General features: G+C 30.9%; 1 protein-coding gene across 1 annotated transcript in view; it reads left to right on the forward strand.

Moving 5' to 3' along the window:
• Nucleotides 1–317: 317 nt before the first annotated feature.
• The window catches only part of LOC145046540 (MADS-box transcription factor 23-like), a 30,271-nt gene continuing 14,081 nt past the window's right edge, over nt 318–16,507 (forward strand). The window contains exons 1-2 of the mRNA XM_078994828.1: nt 318–499; nt 4,438–4,516. Of these exons, the coding sequence (XP_078850954.1) occupies nt 318–499; nt 4,438–4,516 (261 nt within the window). The remainder of the gene's footprint in view (nt 500–4,437; nt 4,517–16,507) is intronic.

A 16,507-nucleotide genomic window follows, 5' to 3' on the forward strand; every position in this document is an offset into this window, starting at 1 on the left:
AAGAACTCCTTCTCCAATCCCTAAGAATCTTCAATACGCTAATTAAGCTCAAATTAGTAAGCTTTTCTATATGTAATCCACACGTACCCTTTGTTTTCATCGTATTTTCTTTGTCCTTTTTGCATAGATGATCTTACAGACACGTAATCTTTGATACAGCAACCTTTGGAATTACATATTTTTAAAGTTGTTTTAAGATGAATAATGATTTCTACTGATATGTATACTCTCACTTTTTTCCTGATTCTCTTTGCTTCTTGTTTTTAATTTCCTTGATCTAATATCAACAGATCGGGTTGTTGAATCCCTACTAGTTAATGGGGAGAGGGAAGATTGTGATTCGAAGGATTGATAACTCAACCAGCAGGCAAGTTACTTTCTCTAAAAGAAGGACTGGATTGTTGAAGAAGGCTAAGGAGTTGGCTATCTTGTGCGACGCTGAAATCGGAGTCATTATCTTCTCTAGCACTGGGAAGCTCCACGAGTTCGCTAGCTCAAGGTTTAGTCAACTTTTATGTACTTAATATATATTTACATCTCTTGCTTAATTATATATATATATATATATATATATATATATATATATATATATATATATATATATATATATATATATATATATATATATATATATGACCTTGGTCATGCGCAAATGTTAGTTTGTCATTCTGCAAATAGGAAAAAACTAGGGCATCTATACCTGCAACTATATAATATACGGTTTGTAGAGAGTATAGAGGATGCCACTTAATTTGGTGGTTTTTTTTTTTTTTTGATCCACATTTGTAGAAGTAGTCCTGATCAATTGATTTGATTCATGTTGTTGTTTAGGAATAATAAATTTAACAGTAAACTGAAACTTGCTTTCTTATTGATATGAATCAAAGGCATATATATATATATATATATATATATATATATATATATATATATATATATATATATATATATATATATATATATATATATATATATACACCGAGAGAGAGAGAGAGAGAGAGAGAGAGAGAGAGAGAGAAATCTAGGAAATCGTGTGAAGCCCTTAAAATAAGGGATAAAGAACAGAAAATAGATAAGTTGCAAATAAGACACGAAATGCTGTGATATTTGAACTTTCATGAATATAAGACACGAAATGCTGGAGATTGGAGTACTCGTGAAAAGAAAAGGAAGATCAAGTTTTATTAATTACTTGATGCACATCGATCTCAAGTTTTTAGCAAGTTTAGGATTTAGATAGCTTTGAGAACACACAGAACTTTGGATTTAGACTAAAGAACATAAACTATAGTTATTAGGACTTTCATGCAACGTAAAAACAACATGATTTCTTCCATAACTTCATGGACAGTATGTAATTGTGACTAGCTGCTTATAGCCCTAGCTTAATTTTAAGCGCAGGTTACTAGTGTATGTTTAATTAAGAGGGATCGTGGTGCAGTTCAGTACAGTTATTGGCCAAAGCATCATCACTAACCGTAAATAGGGTTAATTCATTTTCAAAACCGCTTGGTGCGGTTAAGCGGTTATTTTTACGGTGTGGGTTTGTTTTTTTGTTTTTTGGTTATTAACCGCATGGATTTGGTACGGTTATTTTGTATCGTTTTTAACTGTAGTTTAGAGTTCAAACGGTTTTAAAAGTTCAAACGTATTACTTGTAATAATAAAAAAAAACCATAAAATATAAGACAATTAATTTAAATCACAAACAACTAAATTTTAAAAACGTCAAATCACTACTAATTACAATAAATATCTTAAAATTGTCAAATTTCATACTTTTTTAAAGTTAAACATAACAAAAAACCAACATTTTTGTTTTCTAGTATTTCATAATTTTTGTCTTCTGGTGTGTCATACAATACATAAAGTCATATATAGTCAGAAAGTACATAGACAGTCAAACAAGTGGTCCACCCGAAAGAAATAAATTAGACAAGAACCATGCAATAAGACGTTAGACCAAAAGTTCTCAGGCTATCTAACTTGGACTACATACGACCCCTTAGTATATCCACTTAACAACCATCCAAAACTAACATAACCCTAAACATTCATAATTATACAAACGTTGTGATCCAACCACAGTCTTTTGTACAAGTGTTGTGATCCAACCACATTCTTTCATACAAGAGTCTTAAAAATAGTCTAGCATAACATGACACCAAGTGTCCTAAACTACACTTACATATCAAGGAAGTATTTAAATCAACTAGCATGCTCGTACTCTAACAGTGTTTCTATCTTATCATACAAAGGATATGCAATGGCATATGTGGTATAGTAGAGGTGGCAAAAATTGACACGACACGAAACCCGACACGAATCCGACACGAAATAAACGGGTTTGGGTAAGATATTTCAACCCGTTTAAATAAACGGGTTGACACGACACGACATGAAAATTAAACGGGTAAGGTTAGGGTTGAGAATTTCAACTCGAATATGACTCGAAAATGACCCGTTTATTTATATGCAAATTTTTTGAATTATTTAAATAAACTAGAAAGATACAAAACCAAAACCATAAGTAAAAGAAAACCTTCGAATTGAGTCGTTTTGTAATGTTGAATTGACTTAGTCGTCTAGATCAAGACTTAATTTCAGTTTTTCCATTCTCTCCCAAACTACCCAGTCTCTTTCACCACTCTCACATCCTCGTGACCTTTTCATCCGCCTCTCCAACTCCCACTCTTTTAATTTTGTTATCTGAACTTGCTATGACTTCATCTATTCTGCCTCCAAACTATTAGTTTTTCCTCTCCGCCTACCTAACTCCTACTCTTTCAACATGCTCAATCTTTTAACCTCACATGACACGACATATTTCAAGGTATAGCCCTAACCCGAAACCCGACACGAACTCGACACGAAAATAAACGGGTTGACACGACACGACACGTTAATTAAATTGGTCGGGTTAGGGTCAAGCACTTTCAACCCGTTTAGTGTTTCGACACAACACGAACCCGACACGACACGACACGATTGCCACCTCTATGGCATAGTAAGAAATTCACCTGAACCAAAGAACCAAAGATGCACAAAAACACTCTTACTCCTTGAACTAATCAATCCCACGAACCGAATAACACCAAATAAAGATCAATCCTCCATTAACAACCCAAATCCTTCAAGTTTGATCCAAGGTCAAACTGATCAAGAGTCAACCCACATTGTAGTCCCTCCTTCGCCACGCCGTGGTTATTGGCGGATCTCTTATTTCTTCATTAAGAGCTTAATCCTTACAGATCAAGGCCCAAAACTTCAGATCTAGTCCTTATCAATGACTTAATGGATAAAGTTTTAGGACCTCACCCAAAGCAAGATCTACAACCCTAAGTCCATTAAGTCCTTAATATGACCAAGACTTATGCATGGGATCAAAAACACTCAAACTAAAACCTTTTTCTCACTTAATCAAAAGTCCATGATAGCAAGAGTGTCATAACGAGCTTTAGAGTTTCCCCGAAATCCAAGAGCATCCAAGAAAGGACCAAAATCAACCAATAATGACCATAAACATGAATATCAAAAGAATAAGATCAAGCAGCAAGATTTATACCTCCAAAGGTTTAGAAACTTGAAGAAGATGATGCATCTAGACTTGCTCTTTGCTTCCTTACACCAAGAAGAAGTTCCTTCCTTCACAAGCTTCACGAAATCAAGAAAACAACCTCAAGATCAAGCCACCAAGATCATAATCATGAAAATAAGGTTAGGGTTTTGAAATAGGGATAAGAATGCTAAATGAGTTGAGCTAATCCAATAGTTAAAGTCATTAAGTATGCGAGAAACCCTAAAAATCTTGACTTGAGCTGCAACAACCACTATGTCGTGGCCACCCTCTTACCATGTCATGGTGCTAATTAGGATACCTTTTCATTTAAGTTCCATGGCATGTTGTGGTCATCAACACACCATGTCGTGTCATAAGGTTTTCTCCCAAAACCTTTTCTTTGTCCCCCTTTAATTCTTTAACTGATCCATTTTGGAAAATTGATGTTACACTTTGAGTATACGAAATTGTTTTTTTTTTGTAATTTGGTTGGTTGATGGTAGTTGTCAGCTAGTAGTGATGTTTGACAACAGAGGAGGTGTTGAAAGGTGGTTACCGGTTCATGTAGTGGTTGTGGTAGTTGGTTCTTTTAGTGATGGTGGTGGTGGTGGAACCTTATACATATAAATTGACATTATTTTTTTAAACTAATAGATAATGAAAAAAATTAAAAATCAATGTAGTATAGTCTTTTTATGTCAGTGACAAACTAGGAAAACATTGAAATTATACTTAAGGAAGGTCTCAGTGCCAGAAAAAAAGTGAGAGACCAAACATGTAATTTTCACCAAACCATTAGGACGATTTAAGTAATTTACTCTTTTAAGTTATAACATATATATATGCCTATTTTTAATGTTCTCGTCTATCCTTTTCAGCATGAAAACAGTTATAGAGAGGTACGACAAAATGAAGGAGGAAAATCATCAACTGTTAAATCTTTCTTCACAAGCCAAGGTATTGTTTTATTAGTTTTCCATCAATTTCATGCATCGTCGAGGATAGCTTTATTATTATTATTTTTTGTCCGCTATATATGGGAAAACGGTGATGCATGTAGTTAACATAATGCAACATAAATAAATAATAACAATCTTAGAAGTAACATATAAAAGTAGGCATGCATCAAGAGGGTATTAATAGCCACTATGACTAAGTTTCTTTAGATAAGTAAGTTGTAAAACATACTTAGGTATCACATATATAATTGTTTAACAATATTATGTCTAGGTGCCTGGGGGTCCCGGGCTACTCTTCCGATTCCGGATCCGGCACGTAGTGTAAAAAAAAATTAATGTTTTTTTATATTTTTTCTATTAGGTGCACCGGTTTAAAATACAAATGCCCCTACAAATTTAGATCTTTTTGGAATTTTTTTTTTATCACCCCTACTAAAACGTTCTGCGTCCACCACTGTTAAGTATCACGAATTTTGTAATAGGATAATCCAAACGAGATAGAAACTTCTTATTAAGGCAAAAACAAGAAGTTGTTTCTAAATTCCTATCAGGTAAGTTCTAGAACCAGAGATCATGAAAATCTGGTAATAAAATATGATATACTAGTAGCTAGTTACGTGCAAATGGATAAGAAACACGATATAACAATTTTCCAAAAGTTGCAAAAAGGGTTTGCGTGAGTTAAGTTGCCCTGACTCCCCACGAACTCAGCGCATCACAAATCGGTCTGGTTAACCAATCACACTTATAGGGACATCGCCAAGTGATATTGCTCACCGACCAGTCAGCAGGACCACATAATGGGATATTTCAGATACCCCAACAACGTGTTATAAGATCGTAGTCCAAAATCTTAGAATGTTAAGTGAGAATAAATTCTTCAACATTTTTTTTTTGAATGAAAAGTTTGTTTTATTATTTAAATAGGCTAGCAGGCATAAGAGGGAATAAGGGAATTGAATATAACCCCTAAAAAGGTTACAACACACGATGCATACCACTATCAAACACATTGCATCTACTATGACTTTCAACCAAAAAAAATAGAACATACAAGATTGTGTTGTCTAAACGAGCAATTAAAAGTTTTATCACTTTTATAGGAGTTAGATTCATACATAATCTTTTTTTTTTTCCATTGTTATATACATAACAATGTACATTGTACTCTAAAATATTATATTTTACTATTCTATACATCATAAATTTATATATAGAAAAACAAAGTGTTATATACCAATCATTTTTTTTAATTTGGTCCCCAACTTGTGCGGAAAAATACCACATCAATACACCTAAGAACAACTTTATCTTGAAAGGTTGAGATTGATCAAAGGAGATTTTTCTTATTTGGTCCCATAAAGCCCAACTTGTGCTACAAAATACCACATCAATAAACCTAAGAACAACTTTATCTATCAAATGAGAAGAGGTCAAAATCAGTCACCTAAGGAACACTTAACAATCATGTGTGTGTGTTTGTGTGTGTGTGTGTGTGTGTATATATATATATATATATATATATATATATATATATAGAGAGAGAGAGAGAGAGGGGGGGGGGGAGAGAAAGAGAGAGAGAAAGTAAAGTTCAAATAGGATCACTAACTTTTTTAGGATCATGTAACATCCCAAAAATAAGACCCAAAAATTTTATTTTTAAATTAATAAAACGAGTATCCCAAAAACATCATCATACAAATCTAGATAAACAAATGTATCAATCATCATATCACATTAGAGTAAATCAAGAAAATACGGAATGAGGTGGTGTGTTCTCAACAATCATCCCAAACTATTCCCTTTGGAACTGGAAGTACCTAAAACATAAACTGAAACTCATAAGCAAAAAGCTTAATGAGTTCCCCAAAATACCACATATCATACATAATAAACACATAATGGGCCTCACGCGACATCGATCCCCACTCGGCAAATAGATCTTTCAATCATCGAGCCCCGCCTACTATACATATACAACATATAAACATATAAACACATAACACATACAGTAATCACAAAGATACATAGCATACAGAATGGTCATCAGGCCCCGCCCGGTAAGCATACAAGTACATAACACATGCAAGAGTCACACATACATCTAACATTCTAATATAACATAATCATAGGCCGACATTAGTGCCTTTGACCTGCTAAACACTATGACGAAACTCACCTCAAACTGCTAAATCACATGGATAAATCTCTGGCTGCTGGTCCGACAAATTCACGAGTTATTAATACCAAATAACATACAATTAAAAATTGGATTCCAGTCGATAACCATCAATCCAAAATTAGGGTAAAAAGACCATTTTACCCTTACCTAGTTTGGTCCATGACTAAGCCCGAAATCTACAATCCAAAAGGCCCAGTTATGGCCTAATTTTCAAAATTGGGCACAAATCCCTTTGTGTGCCTTCACCAACCGAACCTAGAATAAACATCAACCCAAAACCTAATGACCCAACAAGGCCCTAATCATCTAAGTCCAAAATATGGCCCAAATCAAAGACCCAAGATTCTGAGGCCCAACCGGTTGAGTACGCGGGGCGTACTCAACTCATACACGTAGTGTACTCGCCTTAGGGCTTGTATGCTAAGCATACCTGCTTGTACGCCCAACGTACTGCCTCATTCAGCCAACTTTCATTTCCAGCTCTTAACTGATTAAGAAATCACTTCGAAACTTAGATCTGACTTCCTTGGGCTGATTTATCACGTAAAGTTGCTAACTTTACATGCATGCATGGCTTAATGAAGCTCTTAAAGCTCAAAAGGACTTAATAGATGACTTAATGCATGCATGAGACCATAAACACTTTAAATTTTATACCTTTAAGATTAAGAACTCATAATATGCGTAGATCTAAAAGGATAAGATCTACTAACGACTTAACTAATCATACTAAACCAAAAAGGGACTAAAAGCATAAAAACCATGACATGAAGAGTTCTAATCATACAAAGATTAAGGTTGGGACTTTATAACTCAAAAGTCACCAAGAGATGGAGCTAACTTTAGATTTCTAAGCTTTTTTTCAAAGAATGAGTCCACCAACTTCTTCTTTTTTCACTTCAAGGACCATAAACCACCAAAATCAAGACCAAGGGTCAAGAACACTCAAAGAGGCTATTAAGGTTAGAGATTAGGGTTTTACGGCAATGGAAACTCGTAAGCAAGCCATCCCTAAGGACTTCAGGACCTTATATAGGATGCAACACCCCAAAATAGGGTTGTCTTATCCTCTCGTACGTCATTCGTAACCTTCGTACGCCCAGCGTACGAGGCTTCGGACCCACGACCAACTTCCACTAGTACGCTAAGCGTACACAAGTGATACACCCCGTGTGGTGTGTACTAGCTTCTTAGCTAGTATGCTAAGTGTACCCTATGGTACGCCTCGCGTACTAATTATGAGGGACAAATTGCAATTAATAATATATGAAGGACAAAAAGGGAAAATACACATAACAAGCACTAGAGATCATTAGGATTGATTTTTTAATCATTGTTTTAGAGCTTATCTTCTATCAAAAAATTAAATAAAAATATGTAAATTCACCATTTTTTAACTTCTTTCCATATTGATTTTCTAAAAGGAATTACAAAAAATTTGCACCATTTGCACATACCACTTGAAAAACCACATTTTTTTGAAAAAAAAAATTCATCTAATCACCTTCTATAACAACGCCTTAGTCAATTAAGACTTATTAAAAAAATATCTAGAAAATATAAAAAAAGTGCATATACGCACAAAAGCAAATGTGCATGTTTTGTCAACCTTTTTTTAGAGCTTATCTTTTCCAGGAAAAAGATAACCAAAAATATGTAAATTCATCATTTATTAAACTCTTTCCATATTGATATCCAAAAAAAATAATTACGTAAAAAGTGACCATATGCACATATACACAAATGAAAATATGCATTTATATACATCCGCTAATGTGCATATTAAATTTATAGATAAAAAACATCTTAACAATTTAGAAGGTTGTTATAGAAGATGAGTGGTTGAAAGAAAATTCAAAAACAAATATTTTTCTACTAATGTACATATAGTACGTATTTTATGTTATACGCAAAATAAATAAATAAATAAATAAATAAAATTGAATATTAGTATGGATAAAGGTTAAAAAATGATGAATTTACATACTTTTAGTTATTCCTTTTCAACAGATTATAAGCTTTAAAAAAATATAATTCCGAATGATGTGCTTATGATGCAAATGTTCATTCCTTTTAAATATGAATATAGAAAGAGGTTAAACATGATGAATTTATATATTTCATTTATTTTCTCGATATAAGATAAAGTTTAAAACAATGGTTGAAAAATGATCATATTGATCCTAAAAATGTTAATATTCTAATGGATCCAACCATATATATATATATATATATATATATATATATATATATATATATATATATATATATATGGTTAAGATATTTTGCGAACTCATATTTTCCTGCAAAACCACTCTTAGTATGCAATTTTTTTTGTAATATTTATTGAAAAATAAGTGACATAAAATACCAAATTGGTCCTATAGAGGATCATATTCACATAAAAATTATCTCGAAAAAATGGGCATATGTGCACAAACGTCGAAAATCACAAAGTTCGTAAAAATGCACAACAAAATCAATCCCAATGTTGAACATCCTACACTATAGCTATCCCTTTAAGATTCATAATGGTTTACATGTGTATGATGAATGAATAGAAATTTTCAATATCCAAAATCTGAATTGGCTTTCATGGACTCAAGGATTAAGATTTATAATGTTTAGTAGACCACAAAGCTTTGTTGATTATTTAAAACAAAGATGGGTAAATTATATTCCAGTTAAATATTGTATTTAACGGAGATTTTCAATGAAATAAAACACGAATCATTAATATTGGTCTCGTTAGAACTACAAAAAGATCATGTTTCTTGATGATTAAGTTCCCGCTAAAGTTCCCAAACTATCTTGAGATCTCTGCAAGAAAATTCTAGGTTTTCTGAGAGCTCTGAAGGGGATTTAAATGTACTAAAGTTTCACGATTGGTATGAAAAAACTTGAAGTGAGAGAGGTTAAAAAGAGATTTTTGATAAATCGATGATTGGGATAATGGATTATAAGACATCAGAATACAACAATAATATAGTTATAGTTTTTAGAGCGAACCAATGATTTCAGAATTTGAGTGTTGAGTTAAAGGACAGAATAGATGCAGAAGGAGACTGAAACGAATGTCGTAGGTTGCATATTGATAGCGAGCTGGTATGACCAGTGCGGATGGGGGACAGATTATGATTTGAGGAAGAAGGTTGATGTTGAAATAAACATGTAAAAGACGGAGAAATTGTTGGGTTAGGAAGAAGGCGCTCTAAGAAAGAACGTATGAGGTAAATAAGATTTGGATTATTTTTTTTAACAAAACTATAGTTATCTGGTAATAAATTTTAAAATGCCATATGTTGGTAAATACTTTATCAAATTATAATCTTTTGGTAAAAAAACTCACAAAACAAGAGGTTATAAATCAAGTTGAATCAAATATATTTAATCTTTACTTTCCATAATCAAAATATTGATTTCCATCCAACAAATAAATGACGAATGAATAAACAACAATAAAAACTTTTTCTTATTAATAAAGTATAGGGAGGATTGATAAAACAGGGTCAAGAGTATAAAGTTTAGGTAAAATGACATAAATGTCCTATAAAAATTTTAGGCTTACTCCATTTAGTCCCTAAAGTATTTTCCATGTTTTATGAGGGCATAAACTATTTTTTGTCGGGTCTAATAAGTTCTTTTTGAGGAATTGAAGGAGTGGACTGGTTACCCCTTTCCACATAAGCATTTATTAGGACCCCATTTCCCTTGACCCAGGTATGTGATAAATCATCTTACTTCCGTTCTTCAAATATCCAGAAATTATATCTTACACAAATCCACGACAACGTTTTCTAGGTTCTTCTTCTTCTTCTTCTTCTTCTTCTTCTTCTCTCTCTCTCTCTCTCTCTCTCTCTCTCTCTCTCTCTCTCTTGTTCCACATCCTTCACAAACTACCAAAGTCCTCATCATCGCAAACTCTTGGCATGGTGCTGCATGAAGTAGGCAGCGATTTTTGTGATATATCGAGTGATGGATGTAGCAGAGGTTGACCTTTTGGTTTTAGACCAGAGTGGTATCTCTTCACGAGAGTCGCGAGCTTTTCACTCTAGTATTTTCTTCCAAACTTAAGCAACAATCTTCCTCGTCGTCTTGGAAATTAGGGCTCCCTAATTTGACAACTCAATCTCAATTATAGTTTTCAACAAGGGCATCCAAACACAGCTATGAAGTTTGTGCTAAGAGGATGGAAGGACTTTGGCAGTTAAGAAAGGAGAATGGATTTGGAAATGAAAGAGGGGGAAGGACTCATTTAGTTCAAGAAGGAAAGGGTGATTTGATGGTGAATATGAGAAAAGAAGTCGAAGAATAGTTTTGTGTTACATACATTTAATTGATAATATTCTTTATGTTTGAGATCTGATATGGATTTGCAACAGTAACACAGGGTATTGCCTCCATAAGCGTGAGGGTAAATGGAGTTGTGACTCAAAGAAACTAGGTTGACACCACAGGGTATTGCCTCCATAAGCGTGAGGGTAAATGTATTGATGCAGAAAGGAGGTTATGACTCAAAGAAAGGAGGTTATGACTCAAAGAAATCGAGCACTCAATGGGTTCCGGATCAAGTTACAAGTTACTACAAGCTAAAGGGACAAACAAACTAGGTTGACACCACTGACCACCGTGACAGATGTTGAAGCACAAAACTCGTGGATAGTAAAGCAAACTCATTAAATTCATCTCTAGAAAGGAGAATGGATTTGGAAATGGAAGAGGAGGGATGGATTCTTTAGGAGGGATATGACGATTTTGTGGTGAAGAAAAGAGAAGAAATGAAAGATTTCACCTGATAAAACAATAAAGGATGATGGGTTTGTGTTTAGATAAGGTAACAAAGAAATAGTCAAAATGTTATGTTGACTTTTCAATGGTTGATGTGGCAAAAATAACTGATTAGATATTCAAAATCGGCGAAAATAAGTTATAGTAACTAAAAAAACAGGTTGTTTCCTACATTATGCCTCTATAAAACAGCCAAAATAATTTAAGGACTAAATAGACCAACCCTATAAAAATTAATATTTTTATATGGAGGCTTATCCCTAATCGCTTACCGACGAGGAGTAACCTTCATCATCGGGGAATTGATTTGTCTTCTATTTTATGTCTATGTTGTGGGGGGGTGATAGAGGATGGTGTTCACTTATTTTTGAAGTGTTTGATGGATTGTCAATTATGGCTTAAGTTTGCTAGATGGATAGATCTGATGGCGCCATCCTTTAACTCTATTGAAGATGTTTTCGAGTGGATTGATAGTCAAGCTGTTGTAAATGCTCGAAGATCAATCCTTGACATGACTTGTGCTACTCTAATTTGGGATCTTTAGACTTATTGGAATGCGTTAGTTTTTGGGATCGTGAAGTACAAGAAATAGTTGATGTTTGATTCTATTGTCTCATTTTCTTTTGATTGGTTTTGTAATAGGAACCGTAAAGTTAAGAAAACTATAACCGGGTGGCTTCAAAATCCGCTCATGAACTAATTGTTCTGTTTTTGTTAGCAGCTAGCCTTTTTTAACTTTCACTGCGGTTCCAAAAAAAAATAGACCAACCCAAGCAACTTTGCAGGGCATTTATATCATTTTCCCTAAAGTTTGTCAAGGATTCGCAAAACTAAGTTAGAATGTAAAGTCTTATTAGCAAAGATCAGTTTTTTTATAACTTTTCCTTGAATATATTTTTAACAATAACTTTATATATATATATATATATATATATATATATATATATATATATATATATATATATTATTAAACTTGATGTATATCTTAAACTTCTAATACACTATAATAATACGTATCCAATATATAAACCCTGTAATAATACAAATCCAAAATACTAATCCATAAAAATACAAAACCAATACGGTTACATATTCTAAACAAAATCAACACAATTACACACCACCAAACTAGAAGAAAAAATGTAGTATAAAGTTGAACATAAAATAATATGCTAACCTGAAATTCTTTGGCAATTAGCTCGTTGTTTCAAGAAACATGTTGTTTATCTAAACTCAAGTAAATATTGTGTTCTCCTCATGCTTAATATCCCTCTTCGCCTCTCATGGATTCCATTAACAATCTCCTCTATGATACCAGCCTTCCTGCTTGACGGAAATGACCAACCCTCGCAACATCCTTAACTCCTCCATGGTAGTTAACGAAATCAGTTTGCTACGTCTCAGTCCAATTCCTATTCAAATATAGATTCCTAGCCATGAATCCAACTTCGCAAATAGACCTGACATGGCATTGCAGAAAACTTTAGATTTCTAATTATAAGAGTATAAAAGAAACCATCGAATATTACAGCTACTAGTGTTTCGAGATAATTAGAGGAATCACCAATTACTGAGAGTCAAAATCATATCACGAACTGAAATAGCAAACCAGAATTTTTTGAGGAACCATTGAATATTATCAGCTAACCTGCAATTTCGCAACATGTGCTTGCGAAAAACGGATGAAGGCCTGAACCTAGGGTTAGCCTAAGCGATTGCTGCTTCTCTCATTTTTTCTAACTACGTTATCGTTGTATCTAAGGGTGTATTTGGGATAGGTTTTCAGTAAAAATATCAAAAACTAAAAAAGACTCACCATATAAGTTAGGAAAAAAAAAGGTTAGACATACCAGAAATGTTATTTTCACATAGATCCATCCCTCCTGTGCTAGATCTGGGAACAGGTGATTCAATTAAAGGATGGTTTTGTGGGATGAAATCAATGGAAAAAAGAAAGAAATTGAGGATACACAAACTTACAGCCTGTGAAGGCAACAACCTGACTTACAGCCTATGAAGGCGACAGCCTGGAGATGGTAGCTGGAAGACGATAATGATGAGTAGTTGTTGATGATGACGGCGACCAAGATGGCAATGGTGGATGAAGCGGAGGAGCGATGTGAGAAACAAGAAAACGAAGTGCATGTGCAACGTGAAATAGAATGCGAGTGATTTTTCTCCGGTGAATACAATTTATCACTGTTAACTATTTACAAAATATTCTTTGGTTTTTTAAGTGGAACTAAAATTTATATTTAAGTTGACACAGTAATGTTATATTAAAATTAATAATTGAAGTATTTTATTTATACTGTTCAAAAATTATAGTTTTAAACTGATAATGGTTTACATACAACAATATTTTAAATCTAATTAGTAAAGTATAATATGTTAAAAGTTAAAAACATAACTTTATAGGTAGAAGTAATATATTGTTTTAAAATTTATATTTAGTTTATTTATGATTACACTTTAATTTTGATATTTATTTAACCTTATTAACCAACTTTTAATCATTATTAGAAAAAAAAACACTACGATTTATCACTTTTAACTATTTACAAAATATTTTTTAGGTTGTTTAACTTAAACTAAAATTTATATGTAAGTTGATCTTGAATTGTTATATTTAAATTAATAGTTTAAGTATTTTATACAAACTATTCCAAAATTGTATCTTTAAAATGATAATGGTTTATATATGATTACACTTTAGGTTTGATATTTATTCAACCTTATTAACCAACTCTATAAGATGCATGGGAGTTTCAAATGAATGTAGTGAAAGGAAAAATGTTTCCTATATAAGTATACGAGTATCCGCGCATTGAGCGAAATAAAATTATATAGTTAACCTTTTAGTAATCATATATCATTGAAAATATTTTTGTCATTTATATTAACTATAAAATAATTATTATTACATTTAGACATTTAGTTAATGTAAATTATAATTAATTTAAACAATAAATAACATAACACTTATTAAATCGAATCATCTAATGATATCTACTCACACTTTACATGTGTATATAATTAGTTATATTTTTTTTATTTATTTTAATTAACCAATATAATTATTTATTAACTTTAAAGAAAAACTGAAGCCATTTTAATTTCATCATAATGATTATTTAAATTATCGATAATTGTTTGTGGTGTAACATAATTTAATTTATAATTTTTTCTTATTTTAGCTGTTATTATTATAAACTAATTTTAAAATAACTTAACTATATTTCAGTTATTATAAAAAATAGATTTTGGAGATTTTTTAGTTAATTTTGCTTTTAGATTTATATTCTTTGATGTTTACTGTATTTAATATTTTCCTTTTAACTTTTCTCAAAAATATACATTGTTTTTTTTTAACTTTATTTAATATTTTACTTTAGGTTATAAATTTTATACTATATTTTTAAGTGTGTTTGATATACTAATTTAGGTTATGCATTTAACAATATATTGAAGTTATTGATAATTCAAGAAGTCTTCTATTTATGATAATATTTATAGTTAATACAATTTTTAAGTTAAATAATATATTAAAGGGAAATATGAAAAGTTTCTATATAGTTGAAATCTTTACAAATATATGTTTCTTTTAAATATAACAATAACATTGTTGTTAAAGTTGATATAATAATTCGTATACTAAATTGATATAATATATTGATTATTTTGAATTTTATGATAATATATACATCTATTATAACCATATAATCTCAAGTGTTTGAATAACTTCTACATATGAGTTGCTCATGAATAAAATTAAATATAATATATAGTTTAATGTTATTTATATTTGTTATTGTAAATTAATTATTTGAAATTTATTTGCATAATGTTTAAATTGCTATCATTATAATTATTTAAAACATCAAACATTGTTTTTTGATTTTAAAGATAACAATATAATCACTTATATAGAATTATTTTTAACTATTATTATTGTAAGTTATTTTAAACTACTTATTTGAAAACCCTTAACAATAATAAAAAAAAGTATTTACGAAATATTTTAGTTAAATTGATATTATAATTTAGTTTTTGTATTTAGCACAACAATTTATCATGTTTAACTATTCACAAAATACTCATTGGGTTTCTTAAGTAGAACTAAGATTTATATTTAATTTAATACTATAATGTTTTATTTAAATTAACAAATTATATATTTTGTCTAAACTGTTTAAAAGTTTTAGTTTTAAACTGATATTGGTTTACATACAACAACATATTAAATCTAATAAATTAAGTATATTATTTTAAAAGTTAAAAATATAACTTTATACGTAAAAGTAAATATATTATTTAATATTGAAATTTAATTTATTTATGAGTATACTTTAGCTTTGATATTTATTTAACCTTATTAACCAACTTATAATCATTATTAGAAAGACACTATAATTTATCACTTTTAACTATTTATAAAATATTTTTTAGGTTGTTTAAATTAAACTAAAATTTATATTTAAGTTGATCATGTAATGTTATATTCAAATTCATAATTTAAGTATTTTATACAAATTGTTCAAAAGTTGTAGCTTTAAAATGATAATGGTTTACATCTAACAATATATTAAAACTAATAAATTAAATATAATATATAAAAAAAGCTAAAAAAACATAACTTTATAAGTAGAATTAAAGATATTCTTTTAATATTGAAATTTAGTTTATTTATGAATTCATTTTAGGTTTTATATTTATTTAATCTTATTATCAACTTACAATCATTATTATAAAGAAAATGAAAAGTCATAGGAGTTTCAAATGAATGTGGTAAATGAAAAAATGCATGATAGTTTAAAATTAATGTGGTGAAATGAAAAATATTTCATTTATCAGTAACTAGGCGAATATTCGTGTATTGCAGAGAAACACATATATACTTCAAGTCATTACAAATATATGTCTTTTTTAATATAGCAATAACGTTGTTGTTAAATTTGATATAATAATTCGTATACTAAATTGATATAATATATTGATTAGTTTGAATTATATGATAAT

Source organism: Lactuca saligna, chromosome 5 (genome assembly GCF_052625555.1).
Source record: "Lactuca saligna cultivar CGN05327 chromosome 5, ASM5262555v1, whole genome shotgun sequence".
Taxonomy (NCBI): Eukaryota; Viridiplantae; Streptophyta; class Magnoliopsida; order Asterales; family Asteraceae; genus Lactuca; species Lactuca saligna.